General features: G+C 37.8%; 1 protein-coding gene across 2 annotated transcripts in view; it reads left to right on the forward strand.

Annotated features, from left to right (window-relative positions):
• The window catches only part of opn7b (opsin 7, group member b), a 64,296-nt gene that overhangs the window by 23,188 nt on the left and 16,950 nt on the right, over nt 1–24,158 (forward strand). Inside the window, exon 2 of one of the 2 annotated variants that reach the window (XM_008413897.2) lies at nt 14,160–14,337. The exons of the other annotated variant lie outside the window; for it this stretch is intronic. Coding sequence (XP_008412119.1) covers nt 14,311–14,337 — 27 coding nt within the window. The 5' untranslated portion in view covers nt 14,160–14,310. The remainder of the gene's footprint in view (nt 1–14,159; nt 14,338–24,158) is intronic. 2 annotated transcript variants of the gene reach the window in all.

The following is a 24,158-nucleotide window of genomic DNA, read 5'->3' on the forward strand; positions in this document are numbered from 1 at the left end:
CTTCTTCTAATACTGCAGACAGAACAGATTATTGACTAGACCAGTCATTTGACTGGAAATCCTTGACTGTAGTGCATTTGCTAGAATTGCTCGATATCTTGGTTTCTTGTGTGGATCCCAACCATAGTTTTCTGAAGCAGCATTTTCTTAAGTGTTGTGTCTCTTTTTGGTGATACAAAGTGGTTTTATAATGGGGCAGAAAAAGGTGTCGCTGATGATAAACAGCGCTGCACAGGCTTTGTGGATTGACAGATGTCACTGTGTATTTCTGCATCTTTCTCTTGCAGATGTATTTAAACTGATTGTCATGGATCAGATTAAATGGGAATCCAGCAGGATGCGAGGATGTGGCCTGAAGGTATTAAGAAGTTTCCATAATGATATTTTTAACCAAAACTAATTATTTGAGATTAAGTAATTTAATAGAGCGTTTTTCCAGAGTTGGATCTAATGTTTTAACCAGAATCATCTTATTAGATTTCTAAATTGTTTTATCCTTTAACATTTATGAGGGAATAAATACTGCTACGTGAAATAGAGTCTAACAATAATATTGTTAATTTGATCATGGGTTTATTTTTGCATTGTTATTTTTCTTAAAATATGAATGGAAGGGTGGTCAGATAGATATGAGGATTCTAGAATTTGGCCTTTGCTGCATTAACAGTGTGTTAAATGCATCTCCACAGCTGAATGGGCACAGCATATTTAATAAAGTGCTGGTTTTTACATTCGACAGATGACCTTAAACAAGTCTAATGGCTTTCAGAGTGGAGAAATATCACCTTTGTTCAAGCTGTCACACATTCTGTCTCTCTGCTGCAGTCTTGTGACTTTTTAGAGAGATGTAATACAAAATAGGTATTTGGTTGTAACACTTTGCTGAAATGGTCTGTTCTGATTTTGTTTTTAATTTATTGATAAAGTCAAAACTGTTTTAAAACAGTTGGCAGAAAAGATAACTCAATGCAAAGGCTTTGGAGCAACAATGACAGAATTAAAAGTGATTCAGGTTTTACATGTCTTCAGTGTTCATTATGCCGGAATTTACAATCAATCATTTGTTTTATTAAAATTATTTATTTAAACATGTATTTAAATAAAAGTAAAAAAAAAAAAAAAAGTAATGACCAGCTGTGGTCTTATAAGGGAAATTTGCTTCCAATCACTTTGTGGCTTAGATTTTATAGCGGACAATGGGAGGCTCTGAAGCTGCCCAGTGGCTGCAGAGGAGTGGAGGGCAAAATATGAAGCATTCACATAAAATAAGTGAAAGTTTGTCTCTTCTCAAACCTAGTTCTCAATCTAGTTTCTTTCCTGAACAGGGAGCTGTGACCAAGCTTAAGGTAGTTCCTGAGTTTAACCAATTGGAATTGATACATTTAGCCTGAGACAAAGAAGTGTAAATGTTGCAGGTAACCACAATGGTACAAAAATCTAAAAAGTTGCAGTTTCTTTCTTTGAAATGTGTTCCTTCTATTGAGAAACACTCCTGTAGCAGCCACTCTTTCCTCAAGTGTTAGTGGTGGAGAAGGAATTAGGATGTTATTACATATGAGGCTCATGATGCCTGGAAGCGAACATCCCTGCTGGAAGTAATTTATTGTACTGCAGTCAGCCTTTCCCACAATCTTGATTAAAAATAAAAAATAAAAATCTACTCCTGAAAATGGCTTTTTGCTGTTTGCTTCGGAAACTGACATAAAAAAAAAAGAAAACCTTTGTTTCTTTACCAGCTCCTTCACGAGGGAAGTGCTGCCAAGGGGCTGTTTACAGTCTTTGGATTTATTTATTTTTTTTGTGACTTCCAACACAATTTCATGACCGGTTTTAGGGGTGGATCTAGAAAAATATTTATGGGATGGCAAGAGGGGAACAGGGATTTTTTCAGGGGTGGCAGCATATGCCAGTGTGTGTGTGTATATTAGGGGTTGAACGACTACATTTTTTTTAAGGTCGACTACATCATGATAATAGACGAGTCGATGTCGTCGCGGTGATGTCATAGCGAAGTGAGCGCAAAAACCCTTCACAACTGAGGCTTTATCAGCTATTTTTACTGCAAATATTGACACCGCCTCCCCTTCTCCCGCTTTTACTATGTCTATTATGCAGAATTAAAAGCAATAAATACATCATTCTTCGTGAGCAGCGGAGAAAAGTTCGTTGCCAAGGTCGGATCTGACTTTTTTTTTTTTTTCCACAAACACCGGCTGATACTGATGATCTCTGGATAGCTACTCGTATAGGAGTCAAATTATCACACTGACCACAATGGTGCTTTTGGAACATCACAAGCCAAACATATTATGAACGGATCCCGTTTGGTTACAGTTGAATTCAACGAAGCCAACTGCTGCTTTTCCGCCCGATGCGCAGCAGGAAGCTCTGCTGACAGAGTCGGAACCGACATGCAGACGGTGGCAGAGATCGCCTCTATCAGACCCTCAGGATGAACCTTGGACTTAGTTTCCAGATGCAGTCAAACCATATCTTTATAAGAGCGTAAAGCTGCCAGGTTAGAAGCTTCCATACGCAGGGTGACGCTGATCAGTTGAGGGTAGTTGAGGGATAAAAAAGCCTGACATCTCACATTTAGCTTACACATTTAGCTGTGTAAGCTAAATGTGAGATTGAGACATATATATATATATATATATATATATATATATATATATATATATATATATATACAGTCACTTGCTAAATGTGAGATGTTTCAATCTCACATTTAGCTTACACAGACCTAACATTGGACTTAATTTACTTGTTGCAAAATGTTTTCAACTTGCATTGTTTCAAAATGAGCTTCATGAAGCACTGAGGATTGCATACAATTTGTTAGTTAATTATTTTTTGTCTTTCATACTCCTGCTAATTGATATGTATTACTGGATTGGACAGCACCTATAAGTCGCTGTGTGATTCATTGAGTTATGTGCAGAAAACCATTTTATCCCAATGCAGGACGAGCAGAAATCTGTCACAAATATTTGTAGCGCCATCATTTGTTATCAGACGACTTAAACTATAGAGGAGAAAACTGATTTGATAAATTCTCTGTGATACAAATCTATAAACAATTTTGTTTCTGTTCTTTCAAGATGCAAGAAGGGGCAAATTTATTTAATATTCGTCAGTCGTTGTATTTCAAATATGCTGTAGGAGCCGTAATTAGATGATTAGTTCAGTTTTTGTCGCTTAACTTTTAGGAATTGCGGCGGCTGCAGTGTGCCACAATAAAGCTGATAAACAGGTGAAGAACCAAACACCACTTCTATTCAGCCTTTTTTCGCTCTGCGTGTCGACTTTACGCAGACCCGTTGCCATGGCAACCGACAGACAGCTCAACAACCTGTTGTCTGTGCCGCCGTCCGTATTATTATAGTGGGAGAAACAAAGACGCACGCACCCTGCAGCGGCCCGCCCAACTATAAAGGCGTTTGCCCCGCCCACCAATCAACGGTGCCCGGTGCACAGAGTGGGGGAGGGTGGAACACCATCCCACCACAATAACATTGGGTCTGTTACATTATGCTGTCAGGCTTGATGTCGATATTGTCATTATTAATAAGTTTTCGCCTGAGCACAGCAGTGGTTGATTAGCTCATTTAAACACCTGCTCTACTGATGACTTGGTGGGCGGGTTGACCTGTTTTAGTGCCAACGGAACCAAAACACACCGAACTGCGCAGCACATGCTAAGGTTATCAAAGTCAATGGGAGGCTAGCAACAGTTAGGCTAGCATAACTGACCCACTGCTCACTTGTTAAGTGTTTTCTTTAAGTTAAAACTTTTTCCTCACCTGTTAAATCTGAAGCCCTTGTTATCCAATTCATAGGGTTGAATTAACCGCTAAATATTGCGTCCATTTTTCAGATTCTTTGCGTGACTGTGGTATTTTCTGACCACCCATAATGTTCACTCAATGGACATCTGTGGCACACGATAAGTCACGTAATGTCCAGTCCAGTAACATATATCCACCCTATCAATGCTGCTGCCTCACGCTCTGTCCTGGCAATTGCCACCCCAGTAGATCCGCCCCAGACTGGTTCAAATCTGACCCCCAGCAAACAGTGCTGATGCAGATGGCCACCATTTGGAACTTCTTAGGATGAGATTTGTAATGCCAAATGTGTCTTCGTAAATGGAAAGACACAACACAACCTATTTTACTTTTATTAGTTTTATTTTTAATATTATACAGTAACGGGGGCCACAACAATCAATCTTTTTTGTTCTAAAATGGACTTGGGGACATTCATTCATTATAACTAGACTAACAAAATAGAAGACACTCTACTCAAAAAGTTAAGAAAATGTTTTGTGTGAGATTTGACCTGGAGTGCCAAATATTTGAAGACAAGCATGAATGGTGTTTAGAAAGCTTTGATTTCAGCAGTTCTAGTAGCTTTAACCTATCATGACAGATGATAATCACTATATAAAATGGGTTCTTTATTATTGACTATTATCCACCTACTTTATGCACTCACAAAGACGAGCTTTTTAACTCAATGAATACACTGTTACTTCAATGCTCTCATACGTCAAAGCTAGAGATAACATCAAACAAAAACCTTGAACTCACCTGACTCAGCAATGTCTTAAAGCTGTTTAGTCTTTTACTCTTATAGATGTGATCTCCCCCTTTTGAGTTTGATATATGTATTTGTCATCAGCAGATCAGATTAATGGTAATAAAAGTATCCTATTGGATGTATTTTTTGTTCATTGTGACCAAACAGAAAATGACTTAATTAGATAAATTATAGGTTAGGTTGTGAGAGTCTGAAATTGTTTTAAGGGCAAGTGACTGTGAACTATGTGAACACAATAATTACATCCCCTGATTCTTGACTTGCATCACTCATGGTGGTAGCTCTGTTTCTGATTTGTTCATTTTGTAGACATTGGTTCATAATTTTTTTGGCTGAGGCGTTTCATGTTAAGTTATTCCCTTTGGTTTGAGATGCTGTGCAGCTGGAAGGATTTTTGCTGTTATTAGGGTTAAACAGTTATTTTTAACTTTTGGGGAGTTGCTCCCAGTTTTTTCTTGCAACTGGGAGCAGCTGCATCTCAAGACCTCAAATAACACCTGAACTATGAACCCCAAATCCCACGGGAGTTGAAAAGGAGACTTTATGGATACAGAGCAAAAAGAGAGGGATGAATTTAAAAGAAGCTCTTCCATTGTTCATAGAAGAAAAGAATCATAACCCCAATTTCAATGTCTCTCTTTCTGGCTTTCTGACCATTACTCAAAACGATAAACTTGGCACTTTTTGAGTAATGGTCAAACAACAACAACTGTTTGTTTTCATGAAAGCCTTTTGTGTCTTTCTGATCATATTGTCAGAAAGAGTGCCATACGCAAACAAAATTAATTTAGCACCATTTGCTGACAACTAATGGTGCCATTTAGAACATGTTAAAGTGGAATATTGCCCATGTTACCTGGAAATTGAGCTGGTAGCATGTCATGACAGCCATGATACTCTCATACAGTAAGAGGCTACAGTCCTCTTCAGATTTGTTGCAAAACTGACTGGATCCTTTCTGCCTTCAGCATCACCATCCGCAATGATTCTTTGAAGATACTTGGATGATATATTTTTCCATTTTTGAATACAATTGACTGACTAATTGTTTTTCACCCATTACAGAAATTTGGCCAAAAGACTATCATGGAAACAAACAGTTGTGGATGAACTACAGGGATGCCAAGTGTATTTTTTTAGTTCCCTCAGACTCTGAGATAAGGACTGCAGAGCATCCAGCCAAAAGAGGGTTTTTACACCTAAATTACTGAGAGTCTTCATAATAACTTATTATCAGACTTAGACTTGTAAACCTGTCAAAACGTCATGCTTTTATAGCACACCTTATTCACAGTGCATAAAAAGTGTATATGTGCATGTGTCGAGGCATGGGGATGTGTGCTGTGAGAGTGTGAGGCCTTGCGTTTAGTGTATTGTAAGGAGCATTTTTCCAACAAATGTGTTGTGAGGACCTACTGCTCTTTCTACGGCTCAAAGCCCAGACCCCATAAGAACAGGTGTTATTTTTGGGGCAGGGGTTATGACTAAGATGTGAATTGAGTGTAGCTTAGGTTTAGGTTTAGGCATATACTGGTAATGTTAAGGTCCATGTTTAGGCTTTAGAAATTAATGAAAAGTGAATGGAAGTCAATGCAAAAGTCCCTGTTACAAAAGAAAGATATACTGTGTGCAGCGCATGTGTGTGTTTATCAAGAGAGATCTGGTCATCACTTCAGTGGGTTATAAGATTTCCACATTATAGAGAGAAGCCCAAAGGTCAGCTGAAAAAACTGCAACTTTATTTAGAAAAATGTGTTTATTCTTTCCACAAGTTGCACAGCTGGGTTATTTTTTGCGTTGCTGCAACAAAACGGACTGGTTGATTTAACAGTAAATATCATTTAGGTTTCAGTAAGGCTGAAAGGAGGCATCAAGAGACTCTTCTGTTCTTCAGATAATCTATTTACTTTGCTCCTTTACCAAGTTATCTGATTTAATTATGAATAATTCAGTTTATATTAGCGACAAGAAATAGGATAGAATATGCTGCAATCTAATGTCTAATCAGTACATGTAATTTTTTTAAGGGTCAGTTCATCTAATTGCTATCTTAGGACTTTTATTCTTTATAGAAGAACCAAAACCTTTTTAATATTTAGTGGAACATTTAATGTGTTATGATTAAGCAACTGAAGAGAAAGTTTCCTTAGCTGCCACTAAGCTAGACTGCTTGAGGTAAAGACTTAGCAAGACAAAAAAGTCGAAAATGAGGCAATATTTCGCATTTATCATTAGCTCAAAGTACAGAGACTATAGTGCACATTCTTCTTATTTTTAAAGCATTATTCAACGATGACATCAACATGAAATGACGGAAAAAGATTAAGAGTATATATGTGGTGCTCAGTGCATCATAGAAACTCCCCGAAGAGCCTGGACGTATAGCAACGTAATTCAAGGATGATTCATTGTCTGAGCCAGCTGTACGCTTTATTGAAAAAAACATCCACTTTACTTTTAATGCTGGATCATCAGGCTACCAAGAAGAGGAAAAGAATGTATGCTACAATAACTCAAACTGTGGAATAAAAACCTCACTAATGAACACTTGAATCTATGGCGAGTCAAAAATACCTCTGCTCACTAAGAGTGAAGTGTTCTGTTAGTATTATATAAGGCAGCAAGAGGTCTTCAAGGTTTGATGAAGTGTGTCATGATGGGTTTTAGATGTGCAATGTTGGATCTTCTAAGAAGACAATAATGTAGAAAAATATATTCTTTCAGTGCTGCAGCGGCAGATGGGAGTGATCTTTATAGCCATCTAACTATATTCAGTATTTTGTAAGAAAAAAAAGTACATGTATCCCTATGTACTTCTAAAGTATTGCTGAAGTGAGTGACTCTCTATCTGAAAAAAAAAAAGAAAAACTATGATTTTATGCCAATAAAAACATTTTAGTTTGTGGTTGTAATGTTTTAAAATCCAAATAACAGCAGGCAATTAACTAGAGATCCCAACTTGAAACACCAAGCCTGTAGAAAAGCCATGGATAATGTCCTCCATTTCTTAAGCATAGCCTAATCCATCAGCAGCATGTAATTATTGTAATTATACTTCCATATTTTACCTGTTTTATCAAAATAAATGGGGAATTTTTAATTGTACAAAGTTCCACTGGCAGAGTACAAATAGACTACCCTTAAAGCATTCAACATCAAAGACTCTTAAACAAAAGCACAGTGTAGCTACAACAGGGAAGTCAGTTGACTCAACCACAACTAAAGATTTTGCCCCTCCTGTCGTCGCTGAAACCCTCAGCTTCAACAAGAGCCTACTAAACAGAGCTGAACAATCATTAGCCTGGGGGCATCTGGTGTCCTACATGTTATAAATGTGTTTCTGTTCCAGCACAACTGATTCAAATATATTTTAAACCAATTCTGTGGATGATTAAATGAATCATAAATTCATTTAAATGCTGGAAATACCCACCTTTGTTAAAAGTTACTCCAAGTAGGCTTTTGTTAATGGTTTATGATGGATTAACTTACGAAGGACATTTTAAGTCATGTTTACTACTACAGTATCACATCCTTGACCGAATCAATCAGTCAAGGATGTCCTGAATGGTGAGATCTATAAGCAACCTTTTATTCTTACTTTGAACCTTCTACTTCTGTAGCTTTTTATTTATTTACCAACCTTGAGTTCACTGAGAGTTGCTTCTTGTTTTTCTTGGTTTCAACGTTAGTGCGCTTATCTAGATTAATGTTAAGAAAGCACCTGTGTGAACACAATACATGCAAATCAACCATAAGGATAAGAAAATATGCATAAGCATAAGACTTCATCTAAATGAGGAAATAAAAGCAAAAAGTTTTTACCTCTGAAGTAATTCAAGTGTGGGCGCTACAGGAATGGGATAATGGATATTGTAATAGTAATACAGTAATATATATGTATGATGCTTCCTAACATCATACATGTAGTGGTGGTGATGGTTGGGATTCAGTCATTAACAACCTTGCAGTCTATGCTAAGCATGAACCTGTTTGAGGCATAAAAGGAGGTTCCTGCAAAAAAGGAATAATGTAGAGAACAATTAATAGTCCTTACTATTTAAAGTCTTATACAAACTTTAAACAGTGCATTTTATGTCAAATGTCTTTCTTAAATTCATTCACCTTGCCACATACAGTGTTGCAAGAGTCTCCTCTTTTTCATTGAAGTGAGAAAGAAGAAGAATAACCATATCTTTCAAATTTTCTGAGCAGCCTTGATCCTGTCCTCAGAATGTTCAGTTTTATAACGGTTTGAAGAACCATTTGGACTTGTGTGCAGAGATGGTTCTTAAAAAGTCCAGAAGTCGTTTTCCCTTGTTTTCAAAACTGGTTAGAAAAGTCTCTATTGGAGCTACTCTGGTAAGCCACCGCTTCTTTACCATGGTTTGCAAATCTGTTCCTTGGTTTATGTATTTTCTTTGAGAGTAGTATGTACACTTCATAAGATTTTTTTTTTACCTCGTCTGATCTTCACTGAGCATCTTCGTTTGGAGTTTCTTCTCCTCTTAGGTTTCTGTTGTCTCAGTTACTGCCATGAATTTCATGTCCCACTTTAAACAGCCTGAACAGCTGCATTTTGTTCAAGTGGGACTGTGTCATCTTCATCAGACACCTTTTTCCACTGCCTTATTTTTGGTGCTGGTGACCGTTTCACATTTTCAGTTCGAGTTTGTAACTGACTGACCAGTGAGTAATAATCAGGCCCCACATCACCTTCTCTTACAGTGATTGTGGATCTTTGGCCATCACTTTTTGGCCATTTCTGTTTTGGCTTACTTAGCAGACCTCCATCATGTTCCATAGGTTCTGTTATCTTTCACATACCAGGTTTGATTTCTTGTTTGCACAATAGTTAGTTCTCCAGCTTAATGTACTTCCTGTTAGCTTAGCTCATGTTTTTTACCTGTATTTCCTGATCATTTACTCCCCTCACCCGTCTCACATAATATTTAAGTTTGAGTATTGCCTTTGTTTGGTGCGGGATTCTTGTGTGTATTGCGTGTTATTTGATGAACGCTCATGTCTTCTCAAGTCAAGTCGAGTCTCTAGGTTTAAATAAATCTACGTTACGCCATGCCTGTCATAATGTTTTGTTTGTGTGGGGTTTTTGTGTTTTATTTTGTGTTCTCCGTCTAGTATGGGTTTATTTCTAGGTTCGAAAGCGTTTGTTATTTGTGTACTGCCGATTTTCCTATGTTCCTTATTGTCCATTAATTAGTGATTTTCTACACCTGTTTTTGAGTTATTTAGGATTGATGCACCGCAGGTTTTGTGCAGCAGTCTCATCTGGGCTTGGTCTGAGTTTGGGTCTGAGTTTTTGTGGGCGCTCTGTTTAAGTCTGAGTTTATTGCATGAGTGTCATCCGGTGAGTCTGTCTTGTAATACTTAACAAAATGAAGATTAAAACAAAATGACGAAAAGGAGAGAGCCTGTTAGTTCTTGTCAGCAACAACCAACACAATTCCTGACAATGCCGCTGTTTGCGTTTTGGCACACCTTTATTTCCTTCGTCACAAAACCTGACAGAAGAATCCTACCAGTACCCAAGCCAAGCAAACGGTTCCTGCGGACCAGGGTGGAAGTCCAGGCATCTCGCTGAGGTGGTGGGTATGACCTTTGGCATGGAGAGGCAGTTGGGAACCTGGAATCTGGTCTCAGGTTTGAGTCGCCTCCTCGTTTGAAAGAGGAGGACTTGAAGGACTTTTTTTTATGAGGACCAGGATGATCTCTTTGCCTGGATCATTCCTTGTCACCAGAAGGGAAGATGTTCTCCTCAACAATCTATGTCTCTCTCGGTTCCTCCGCCCTCTGTGTACCCATCTCACAGTCGTCTCTATGAGCTGAAGGATCATAAATTTATCTATGGGGGAACCAGGCTGGCAATGTGCCCTCCAGGTGTAGGCCCAAGATGCCTAGAGAAACAAGCCGCTCTGATGCTGCATGATCCTCCTGAACCACTGGTCGACGGCATCCCAGGGCCCAAGTGCTGCAGTCACACACAGCAACACTCGCTGGGTCTTCTACTCAGCCAACTGCAGATGCCCTGCACCAGTCCAGCGTGGGTCGGGTAACTCCGGCTCCGAGCTAAATGATGCCATCAACTGCTCCAAGTCATTCTTCACCAATACTGGATTGCCAGCTCAGCAGACTCCCGAAGCCCTGCATCATTCTAGCATGGTTTGGGCTCTGATGTCACACACCTGATCCACATTGCATCAGGTGCTGGCTCTTTTGCACCTCTCTCCATCTCCATGCCCACAGCTAGGATCTGCGAGTCTGCCTTTGTCTCCACGTCGAGCTCCGCACCACCCTAACGCCTTGCTGGCCTCTGGTCCCAACATCTCGCACAATTGTCGCGAGAAACCGTGTGAGGCATAACAGTGTTGAGTTATGGCAATTCCATGTATGTTCTACAGTAATATAATGCTTTAGATATAACAGTCAGTACATTTTTTACTGTACATTTGATAGTGGGTTTTGTTTTTACAGCGTATAATTAAAATTTGTATGAAGGTTAAAAAGTTACACATATTAGGAGCATCATCATACCAATACTGATGTTTATTAAATATACAGTTCTTATTAATATAGTCAGTCCATTGCTAAAAAAGATCTTCATAAACAAATTTTTGTTACCTTTGCCTTTGTTATGTAAATCCCATTTGTGCAAATCTAATAAAGTTGGATGAACATAGGTATGTGCAAAAAGTCTATTATTTAGCTACAGAAGTAAAGATTTAAAAACAATATAATAAAAAGTAGACTGGGGACTAGCTGAATGAAAGGAGAGAACAAGAAAATGAAAGCTGAAGACATGAGATGGTGGTGTGATCAGTGGAGAGATGACTCCACTCCATTTTCTATTTTACTTTGTTATATCAACTTGTTCACTAAAAATCCAAAAAGCTGTAACTCTGATACCAGGACTGGAAGAAGGAAGAAAAAAAACACAATGCAGGCGTTCTGAGAAATGGGAATGTTGTTGATGAAGTGACCTTCTAAGAGGTGATTTGTAACAAGTGTGAAATACAACAGACAGCTGAAATGTTCTGGCTCTGCGGTGAGTGAAAAAACCGCCACTGACTGTCACTGCAAGTAATGACGTCCTTCATACTCACATTTTGAGAGTCTAACTCCCCTGCTGTGTTTTTCAAGTTGTTCCAGCATAGGGCACCTTCCAGATTTTAAATTACTTTCTCAACAACTCTGTGCCTATCTAACTTTCTGCATAACATCTGAGACACGTCTCTCAAGAACAGTGAAGGAATGTATGTATCAGCGTTTACAGTTGAAACCAGAAGTTTACATACACTAAATAAAATTACATATTTTCTCACAATTTGAAGATAAGTCCAAATTTCTCTTGTATTAGATCATTTAAATTTACCACAAATATTTTTATTTGCTAAATGCTGCAATAATGACATAAATGTCAGTGATTTACTTCATCAATGTCTTGAAAATCACATGACAGACATTTCTCCAGTATTTGGTAGCATTGCCTTTCAAATGTACAGTAATAGTTGGCTAAGCTTCTCACAGTTGTTTGCCGAAGTTCTGGTTGCTTTTTGAGTCCCTCACCGCTGAGTGGCTTTCAGCCCATGTCAGTATCGGACATGCTTCACTGTGAATAGTGAAACTATTTTACTAGCTTTAGCCAGCATCTTCACAAGGTCTTTGGGTTTTGCTCTGGGGTTAATTTGCCCATTTTGGACCAAAACACATTTATGTCATTGTTTAACTTGTGCTAATCTTTGTGTGGCAACATCTGATTTTGATGTTAATCCACAAATCTCTGGCATATTATTTTCCTCGTGGCAACATTTTTCAAATAGAGTCTTCGTTACTGACCTAAACAAGAGAAGCTTAGCCTGGTTTAATTTCAGTCATGTCTAGCCCCTGATTGGTTTAGCTGTCTCTTGTTTACCTGATTATCCCATATATTAACCTCACTTGTGTCTCCTGCTCCCAGCTTGTTATAGTTATCCTATGTCATGTCATAGTTCCTGTGATGGACCGGTGACCTCTCCAAGGTGTACCCCACCTCTTGAACGAAATGTCTCACTGGAGATAGGCACCAGCACCCCTCGCGACCCCACTAGGGTCAAGGGTGTAAGAAAATGGATGGATGGATGGATGGATGGATGGATGGATGGATGGATGGATGGATGGATGGATGGATGGATGGATGGATGGATGGATGGATGGATGGATGNATGGATGGATGGATGGATGGATGGATGGATGGATGGATGGATGGATGGATGGATGGATGGATGGATGGATGGATGGATGGATGGATGGATGGATGTCATAATTTGTGTGATAATCCTGTCGTTGGTCATCATTGTACGTCTTCCTGAGTTTGATGATTTGGTGATCTGATTCCTGACCTGGGTTTCCTGGTGTTGTGAACATTGTGGACATCATTAAACTCATTCCTTCACCTTACCCTGGGTCTTACCGTGCCTAAGTCCTCTTCAACAAACTACACTAAATGACAGAAGATAAAATTCTTTATTCCAAATCTTTCACATTTGTTATATATTCAGTAAAAAAAGAGAGAAAAATAGTCAAGTAAAATAGAAAATGTTTTTAAGAGTCATCTCTCCACTGATCTCACCACCATCTCATGTCTTCAGCTTTCATTTTCTTGTTCTCTCCTTGAGGCTTTCATTCAGCTAGTCCCCAGTCTACTTTTTATTATATTGTTTTTAAATCTTTACTTCTGTAGCTAAATAATAGACTTTTTGCACATACCTATGTTCATCCAACTTTATTAGATTTGCACAAATGGGATTTACATAACTGTTCATATGATCATGCTTCTATGTTTTGCAATTAACTCATAATTCCTTCTTATTTTATTTTGTTAAAATTTTCCCACCATTCAATTAAGAATTAGTATCTCAGCCACCAACATCATCACTTTACAGATATTTTGTTAAATCTTGGTGCAACATTTATTTTGAATTTACTTATATAACCATTATTTTGCCTCAAAGTCCCTTGGGATATGTCTTCTTCGAAAGACATGGCCGAGAGACACACTGGTGTATAGCACCGACAATTAAGTGAGGTCTAGTCATCCAATATCAAGGGACACAAGACAGTGTTAGATCTTTATGTCACAGCTGAACAAAGCTAGACTTTCTTGAATAATTAATCAACTGTGAAAGCAGTTTAAGAATCTGGCAGAGTGCAGAGGCTGAAATGTGGTATTAATAAAGACAATGAAGACGACTAAAGACACATAGCTGGTCTTGCAAACAAGAAAGCAAAGACTGTAATCAGGCAAAAATAAGGAAGGGTTGAGTTCTGCTATTACTTCTGCAGTAGCAGAACTATTTCTACAGAACCCTATTAGTAAGGTGTTAGATCCCTTTTTGCCTTGAGATCTGACATAATTCTTCACAGCACAGATTCATGAAATTGTTGAAAATATGCTTCAGATGTTTTGTTTCATGTTGACATGATAGAATCCTGCAACTGCGTCAAACTTTTGATTCTACATTCATGATGTGAATTCCCTGTTTCACCACTTTCTCAAGGTGCCCAGTTGGACTCCGGAGGCTGTTGCAGAACAGTGAATTAATTTATCTGTTCGGGAAACCAGCTTGAAATTATATGAACATTGAGAAATGGCACACTGTCCTGCCGGAAGCAGCCATCTGAAAATGGGTTCATTGTGGTCATAAAGGAATGGACATGGTCAACAACAACACTCAGGTAGGTAGAAGTGTTTAAATTATACTTATTGTTGTTTATAAAGCTGACAGTGGTGGCACCATTGTAGTCTGTTACTACTTATAGTCCATCTGCTGTAAGATCCTTCAGCGATGGCAATCTGCATAATTTGTAACTAGTGGATGTTTGAGGAGTTGTTGACTTTCTAACTTCTCAAACCAATCTGCCCTATTTTGCACATTAGCTTATTTGAAGTAGCAGCTCACCTGATGCCATCATCCATGTCACTTCTAAAGTTCTGATGCTCTGTCTGAACTTCAGCAAGTCATCTTGACTACATGGCATTGCATAAGTGCATGTAGTTGCTTCAATGTGACTGGCTGATTTGCTATTAGTATTGAGAATTGAGAAGGTGAACCTAATAAAAAAAATGGCAATTTAGTGTATATGAGATGTGAGCATCACTCATGATGAGTCTATCTATGTTGATGCATAGCTCTTGAATTTGGCATGTCAAATATTTGGACTATTTGACATGCCAAAAAGTCCAAATAAAACATCTTTTGTCACTGCGATTTTGCATTTACTATGCAATTGCCAATTCAATAGATGGTGCAGCTCTGGTTCACCACTTAGGTTAAATACAGAAGTCAGCTGTGGCACAGAAATACCTCAGTAACAAAGAGGAAAGTTTATTTCTTTAAATTATGCTTAAACTACCGTGGGATGAAGCTTCAAGCTGGATCTCAAATGCACGGATCAGTTGATGAGCCAAAGGCTCCATGAGGACAAAACAAGCTATTCTGAGATTTTGCATAGAGCTTTGAAAATTTAAATACTGTTCTGTGTGTGAGTTTACTGTGGTATGTTACAATCAAACAATGCTCCTACAGATTAGTATTTGCTTTGTCTTTCAAAAGAATATATTTATATATTTTTCTTTGTGTTTTTACAGATGTAAGTATTGATGTTGTAGATGAAATGTGTTTAGTTTCTGTCCAGTCTGCAAATAGATGCTTTTTCCTGCTTGCATGTTGTGGAGAGGTGATTTTAAACAAGGTTTATTAAATGTGAGAGGTTTTGTATTCATTTTACAACCATGTCTTTTTGTATTTTTTATTTTTTTTTTGTATTTGTCTTTTTAATTGTTTCCTGTTTTGGGACTTACTATACCTGTTTTCTGGCCTTAAATCAAAACATTTCAGATGTAATCACAGTGTGGCTTTGTTGCTGGTATCTGCAGTGTTCAGGGAAATTATTAAGTACAACAACAGATTACCAAACAACTCAGAGCTCTCAGTCAGGATGTTTAATTCTGTTAAAGTTGTACAGATAAACAGAAAGGGCACCAGAGTCCCTTTACCCTGAGAAAGACAAAAAGAATAAAGGACTACTTATAACAAACATAAAATTAGAAGCATTCTAAATGTTTTATTAGCATCACATACTCTGAGGGAAAATATTTGAGTTTTTATTTTTTTATTATTGTTATGTTGTGTTTTAATGTACAGCACTTTGTATCAGCTGTGGTTGTTTTTAAAGTGCTTTATAAATAAAGTTGGTATGGTATGGTATTTAATTGGTAAAGAAGAGTGGGCAAATGCAAAGTCAGAAGTATAGTAAAGAGAAAAGAGGTGTGTGTAACCTCCATAGATTAACACTACTGCTTGATTTGCGTGTTTGTAACATGGCAACAGCTGTGCTGATATATTGACCTGCAGCATCAGCAGTGCATGCAAAAACAACGGGGGAATTTATGTGCTAACAGATTTTAAAGTTCAGTTTCCATGCTGCACTGCTGCGCCATCTAGAATCAATTCCTTTCAGGTATTGCGAGTTGTACTCTATAATAAATTACTCTTTATTTGAATACATTTTTGCATGGTACAATGACCTTTAGAGGGATTTACATACAAATTCTTTCCTAGTTATTCATGACATGCATTACAGGTGAATGACACCCATGACTCTTCACACTGTGGTGATGCCCCGCAGACCGGGTCCCCTGTAGTTCACCATAAAATTCATTTGTGCCTCGTTTTCCCCCTGTCTGTCTGTCTGTCTGTCTGTCTGTCTGTCTGTCTGTCTGTCTGTCTGTCTGTCTTCCCGCTGGTCACTGTCTGTGTTCCCCAGACTAGATTGAAGGATGACTTCAAAACTTCTCAGTTCTGACCCCTGAACACGACCTCTGGAATATGGTATAATCCTGTCCTAGTTATTGACAAATCCTATTTTTATTGGAAAGAAGAATGGAAGTACTTCATGACCTTTAGATAGGACGTGACCTACAATCTTTTCATGACTCACAGCCCAAAGCGATCACGTCAGAGAATGCAAATTCATTTTTTTACTAAAGCAAATGCGACATTATAATAGCATCATTTATTTTCCTTTGCCTTACAATTAATATTATGTTCTCTAAAAATGTAAAGAAAACCGGTCATGACTGTGTCTGTAACTGCATTAGTTCAATGAATAATTTAATTAGGTACATTTCTATTTAAAATTATGTCAAGAATGCATCACTTGATCTTACAGGAGTAGCTTGATTTTTTTTTTACTGCATTTCTTTTGAAATTTTCACAGCAGGTAATATCTTACCTTCATTGGGTAATTCTGTTGCTCTCTTCATTTAGCATAAAGCCTTAATATTTGGTCTTGGAGGCTGAACTAATGGTTAGTGTAGAGGGGATAAAGTGGTGCCCTAAGTTTGTAAAATAACCCATCTCAAAAAACCTGAGCTGTTGGTATAAACACCATTTTAAAACCCTGATCATAATTACACTGGCAATGATTACACAAGGAATGGAGGAAGGAGTTGATGCACCACCACTAATCTTCCTATACGAAACACAATCATGATCCTGGACTGTGTGTTATTTTGTTTTTGTCCTTTCTTCTCTCTCTTCTTCCCTCTCCTGAGGAATAAATCTCCTCTTTGGACCGGGTTAACCTGCTGTCAGCAGTCACACCTTTTTAAGTGATTGATTTATTACCTGCTGGATTCAGACCTCCTCGCCTCCCCTGTCTCATTGTTTTGTTGGTCAAGGTACTCAAGCCTTTTTCACGTTATGTCCCCATTTAAATTTAACTAATGAATAAACCCCTGTGTAACGCTAGATGTTTTGGGACTCACATTGAGGTACCTCAGTGTTCAACGCCTGCTTCATGAAATCCGGTCATCTCCAGAATATCTACCTGGAGAGTTACCTTTGGCAGAGGAGCTGCTGTATCTTATCTGGTTTTCAAGCAACTTTCCTGCAAGAAAAAGAACAAATGAACAAAATACTTACCTCCCAAAACAGATCTTTTCTTCCCTGATCTACATCATTATTGACCCACCTGAACAAATGCTGCCAACAGGATTCCAGCGCCAGTGCTTTTACCCACAGCATGCAACACTTCATAAAACAAATAAGACTTGTATCCATACACTTACCTGCAAAACCTGAGCCAAATCAACCCCCATGACTCTCTTCTACAGAAAACTGCTGATCGCAATTACTAGAAGCCAAGACATGTCAGATAACATTTAAAATAAATCACTAATCTCTTACTCTGCTGCTTCTCTTATGTTTTCTGTGACTGAGTGACATAATTAATCAGAATATAACAACCATGTACTCAGCATTAAAAAAGTGTTTGATATTAAAGGGAAGCGGTGTAAAAAAACGAAAACTATTATAGGACAGTTTGACATAGGACACTTTTAAACTTTTGTGGTTGCAAATGGTTGTGTGTTTTAAGGAAGCATTTCACACTAGAAAATCAATGTTGATTCTCCTGCCTCCATTTCCCATGAAAATAATCATCAGTTCTGGGTAAATAAATCTCCCAATGCAAACCTGACAACACCGTAATGGCTCATAAAATAACTTTTGAAGATGCATCTTCTATAGAAAGATGCTATGGTCCTTGCCCCTTATGGACTAGTTATTAGCTTTAGCTTTCAGGAATAACTAACCTGGATTCATACAAAATTAAGATTGGTAGAAAGTTACCTGCTGCAGATAGATTAGTTACTGCTCATAACTTGTTCATTTTTTTTTCTTTCAGCTAATAATGTATGCAGCCGCTCAACGTCATAATCAAAAATCCCAGTGGGGTCACACCAGTCATGGTTTATGATGATTACAGGCCAAATTTAGGTTATTTAAATCTTTGAGGTTCACACAAAATTATCTTTAAAACTATTATTAAGCCATGATTCTACCTCACTAGGTCTGGCTTCATATTTGCAAATTTTGCCTTTGTAAACTTTTGCTCAGGAACTGTTGCACCTTTTGCCAGAAGACAGATTCGGTTCTATGTGTGCCGTAGTTGCAGATAACCTGCTCGACTGTCCTCTAATCATACCGAGAAGACAAAAAGTATGAATAAATATGTTTTCATAGCTCAGTAGTTAAAAAGTGGTTAAAGGTCTAAATGCTTTGTAATTTAAATGAAAATTACAACTCATATCGTTCCTTCAGGCAACACACACACTCTTCAAATATGCATCTGCTAACTTAACAGCTTCTATAATGTGCTGACTGCAAATTGAGAGATTGCTTCTGAAGAATAATGATGATGAAAATCGCATAAAAGCAGGCACACAGTGATAAATTAGGATTTTAAATTGAAGACGACGTATGACAGCTGAATGAAAAATGACTGCAATGAATGATCTGCATTTAGTCACAGAGGCATTAGTATTTGAATAGAATGTCTGAACAGCAGTAGTGAATAGCAAACATATTTAAATCAATAAATCAAGATAAGTTTCATTTTAATAAAAAAAAGTGTAAATTGAAAAAACTTTCATTCATTGTCATTGAACTGAAGCAGAACAATGCAATTTGGAGTTTCATCCTGAATGTTGCTGTGCTGTCAATAAAGGCTTTCATTTCATGTCATTTTTCACTCATGTTTTGGTCATTTCTTGATCAGCTAAGGAACTGATAGGAAGTCAGATGAAAACAACTCATAATGTACAATGATTTATGAACTACCTAAGCAGATTGAATAGACTTATCCAGTCCTATAGGTTTGACATATCAAAACTTTCTTTGAGAGATCACACTTAACGAAACTTAACAATGAAAATCAAAATTGCATCGCAAGTGAATCAAGGAGTGTGCATAGTCATGTTAAACACAGAGTGTTAGATTTAGAGACTCAGTATCACAGAAAGTTTCAGAGATTTTAATCTTTAAAATCTAGGAGTGAGAAACTTCGGAGAATCAATCTTTGTTTTAGATACACAACCATCAATTGTGCTAAGGCATCTCTCACAAAGATATAGTGGGGAACAGAAGTGCAAGCTGGTCATACACTGTTAACTGATCAATTATGTGAGAAAGATGTTAAGATCTGTCAGCATTTTCTACCATGCTGAAAGATCCAGGTGTAAGTTAAACCAGCATGGTGATAATAAGAATCCCAAACTGAACCCGAAGCTACTTCTATCCGCCACTATTTCTGTTTTGAAGCTCAGATCCCAGTTCTTTAGTTGACTTTCACCCATGTTTGTGTAAGCATGTAGTTAAAAACAAACCTTAATCTTTAACTATTAACAGATTTGAGCTGCCAAATTGAAGTTGACAGCGATTATAACTGAGTTTTGCAGAAATAAAACCAGGTGCTCCTTTGATTACTAAAATAATTCCTTCACTTATCCATACTTTTACTTTTTCAACATATCTACAAATATCTTGACAACCTTAAAGAGATTTATATATTTGACATAAACTCTGTACTTGTGCAAAAAGATCTGTAGCTGAGATGATAACCATTAACAAGGAAAATAAACTCCCTTTCTAACATTCACATAACATTGAAGTTACCTGTTTGCAAAGCGACTTTTCTGTCATAACCATGATGACAAGGAGACCTTTTCGCTCATTAGCTACATTTTGTAAAGAACTTGAGTTGAGATTTTTTTTCTTTGAGTGCTTTGAGCTTAAAGTACATTATCTAATTATGACACAATTTAATGAACAAACTATGCTGTGAAGATGATTCTTGTGAAAAAACAGGATACAGCTCAGACATTGTTTTACTCAGCTGTTTTTGCCAACTTGCCAACTGCTATGTTTGAACTGGGGATCTGTAAATTGAAATGTGGGTGTAAACTCATACCCAGGGGGTCTTGAAATATTGCTGTTTTCCAAATATATTCAGTGGAAAAATCACCCTTGTTTTTGATTTTCACAATGGCTTTGCTGTCTTTAGGGTGTTCACTCATCTGTGTGCACTGGTTGGATGCTTTCAGTTCTGCTTTATTGTTCCTCTGTCCCATTTTCCTTGCGGGTAATCTCCATCATTCTGCCTTCAATTCTATGCTTTTGACAGTGTCAGTTATGGGATTTGTCTCATCTCTCACTAGTCTTCTCCTATTTGTTACAGCCTCAAATGATTTTTACAACATCCCTATCTCCCTCAACTTCTCTCTGCAATATTGCCCCTTGCCCTAGGTTCCATTCATATGACAGCAAGGCTTAAGTTGTCACTGGTGTCCTCTCCGATGATTACCCTCAATTCCACAATTCAGCACCGGGTTGACAGCCACTTTATGACTTTCAGCCTCTCTTTGTGCCACTTTTCCCCTCTTGAACAAATCAGCATGAGCATGGGTTCTTCACTTCTCTTGAGCCCTGCCTCACTGCTCCACCTCACACTTATTCAAAGTGTCTCTCTCTAGACTTCATCCTCTCAAACTGTTAATCCAGCCATGCCCTTTGCACCGCTGACACTGCAGAGGGAGGACGAGGGTGCATGAGGGGATGTGGTCAACAGTCACACAAGATGGCAGATAAAGTATTTAAAGTCGTGGTTTCCAAATGTTTTCCGTATCAAACTAGCAAAGTGAGAGCAGAAGAGTACATGCATTATTGTCAGTTAAGGAATAAATTAAAGCACAAACACATCACTGCTTATATGATGCTGGTAGTCATCCATCCCTTATCCACGCTGACAAAATCCTTACAGGGTCATGGGCATGGACGTCAGTGGATAGTTTATGGCAGGAGAAAACTTAGGCAAACAACTATGCAAACAAACTCATTCCTTTAGGGCAATGTAGAGAGACCAATTACCCTAACATTCATGTTATTGGACAGAGGGAGGAAGCCAGATTACCCAAAGAGAATCCATGCATGCAAGCTCAATGCAGAAAAGCCCCCCAGTTTAAATGTGACTAATCTGATTATTTGTTTTTAGTCAGTTGACAGCACTAGTTGAATGTAAAGACCAGGGCGGGGCTATAAATATTAGTTTCCTGGTTTGGGACCCTAAAAATCTGTGATGATCATAAAGTTTCTCATTATGGTGTTGGTAATGAAACATACTATATCAATTTATTTTTCAGTCTAACAGTGATGAGGCAGTAAAGAATTTTATCTCATGTATGTCTGTATGTACGTACATAAAAGGAACAATATTTCTTCTTTGGCATATAAGTGTGAATTGTGTTAATGACCCCAACTTTCAGAAGCAAAAGTTAAATGGGATAGAGAAAAAAATAATGGCTTATTTTTTCATAAGTGTGAAAGCAAACGCTTACAGGTCAGTGTTCATTGCAAGGTTCGCTTATTCTTTCACAGATGAGCCGCTGGATTTTCAAAGAACCGAGTCCAGTCTGTTTTGCTCAGGTAACACTGGGAACCACTTTAGGAGCCACTTAAATAGGCAGACTGACTTCGATTGATAACTTACAAAGTTTCGGATCTGTAGTTACAGATCATCTTAGAATACAATTTTGCACAAATCAGTTATTTTTTCCTTGGTTTCTTTTCCTGTTTGTGGTAAGCATGAATCCCTTTTGATTAAGATGATGGATTGGCTTAAATTACAAGCATCTCCTACGAAGATGCCTTCATGAAAATATGTCATGTGATTGACAGCAGCTGCAAAAAACATGCTGAAGACTGAGGATGTTCCACTGAACGGTAATGTCATGATGTAATTGCATTTTCTATGGATTTTCTGCTAAGGATTTTTAAGTAGGGTGGAATCAAGACTTCATGACAGCAAAGTAGAAATGCAAACTATTCTTTTCAATTTGTTTTGCATATTTATAACTAGTATTATAAATATGCAAAACACATTTGTTTCAAACTGGCTGACAATGCTGTCCAACTGTATTTTACTAGCTAGCCAACTGCTTTGCTTTTTTCAACAGTAATAATGCATCTTTCTCAAGTGGTGCATGTCAGCATTTAAAGATTGATCAGCCCCATTAAGTGGAAGCAGAAAAAAAACTGTTACAAATTCTGCACAGCACTTAAAAGAATCTAAAAAAAAGGCTTGGTGAATTACAATAACAATATTTACCAGATATTACAGAAATGCATGTGCATAACTATAGTTATTATTGTTACCCTTTGTTTCAACAAGATTCTAATTTATGTTTTATGGGTATTTCCTGGGGCTGCACAGTGGCGCAGTTGGTAGAGCTGTTGCCTTGCAGCAAGAAGGTTCTAGGTTCAATTCCCAGCCCCAGTCTTTCTGCATGGAGTTTGCATGTTCTCCCTGTGCATGCGTGGGTTTTCTCCGGGTACTCTGGTTTCCTCCCACAGTCCAAAAACATGACTGTCAGGTTAATTGGCCTCTCCAAATTGTCCTTAGGTGTGAGTGTGTGTGTGTGCATGGTTGTTTGTCCTGTGTGTCTCTGTGTTGCCCTGCGACAGGCTGGCGACCTGTCCAGGGTGACCCCGCCTCTCGCCCGAAACGYTAGCTGGAGATGGGCACCAGCAACCCTCCCAACCCCATTAAGGGACAAGGGTGCAAGAAAATGGATGGATGGGTATTTTCTGTGTTGCAGCTTTTACTAGATTTCTTGATGACTCATAAACATATTGTAGATTTGTTAGTACATTTGCCAAAACTTGGTGAGTGGAAGTATAATTGTTTATGAATATATTTTAAAGTAATTTTCGTGCTGGTATTCCTGCATATGAACTTTTAAGTATTTACTCAACTGCCAACTTATCGCATGTAATTTCGCCTGCTGTCAAAATAGTACACAGTAAAATTCATGAGGCTAATTTTCTACATGCTGATAATGTTCCCACATTATTAATACTTTTGGATGCTGTTCATTTTATTACAAAATAAGTGATGTCAATGTCCACATCTGAAACTCATCTCTCTGTAGTCATGTGTTGAACTTCTTTCTGGTCTTCTTAAAGTTCCATCACGTCCCATCTGTTTTCTTTAGAGTCACCAGACCTCCCCAAACATCAGAGGAAACACATTAAAAATCTAAAAGGCAGAAGTACGATAACATCACAAGATGCTTTTTTGTGAGATATTTGAAGAGTGGTGCCAGGATGGCCCAGAGTCTTACAGAGTCTCACAGTCAGCTGTAGTTCAGAGGAAAACATATGCGGTCATGACGATAAAGCCCCAAACAGGATACACGGCGTATTGGTTTTCTTTTACATAAACCCATTTGTGTCTGTTTCAGAGCTACATAGAGACTACACTGTAAAAAAAATTCTGTTGTTTTTACAAAAAAAATCTGGCAGCTGTGGTTGCCAGAATAATTCTGTAGAAAACACAGTGAACATGTAAACTGTTTTACTGACCAAACAGTAATTATAACAGTGTTAAATTGTGAAATAAACAGATTATCCCATAGTTTTGCACAAATTTTAACTGTGATTTGAAAAGGTTTATTTTGGTAATAAAACAGTTTTATCAAGTAATTTTAACCAACTTTTTCTGATGAATTATCATAATAATGCTGTTATTTTACACTTTTTTTCCAGTAAGATTTACTCAGTTTTTGTTTGTTGTACAAAAAAAACTTCATTTAGTCCTACTGATAAATTACCTTTAAATAACGGATTAGAACTGTTAAAATGTCAATTTAAAACATT

The sequence above is a fragment of the Poecilia reticulata genome, linkage group LG7 (assembly GCF_000633615.1).
Source record: "Poecilia reticulata strain Guanapo linkage group LG7, Guppy_female_1.0+MT, whole genome shotgun sequence".
NCBI classification, from domain to species: Eukaryota; Metazoa; Chordata; class Actinopteri; order Cyprinodontiformes; family Poeciliidae; genus Poecilia; species Poecilia reticulata.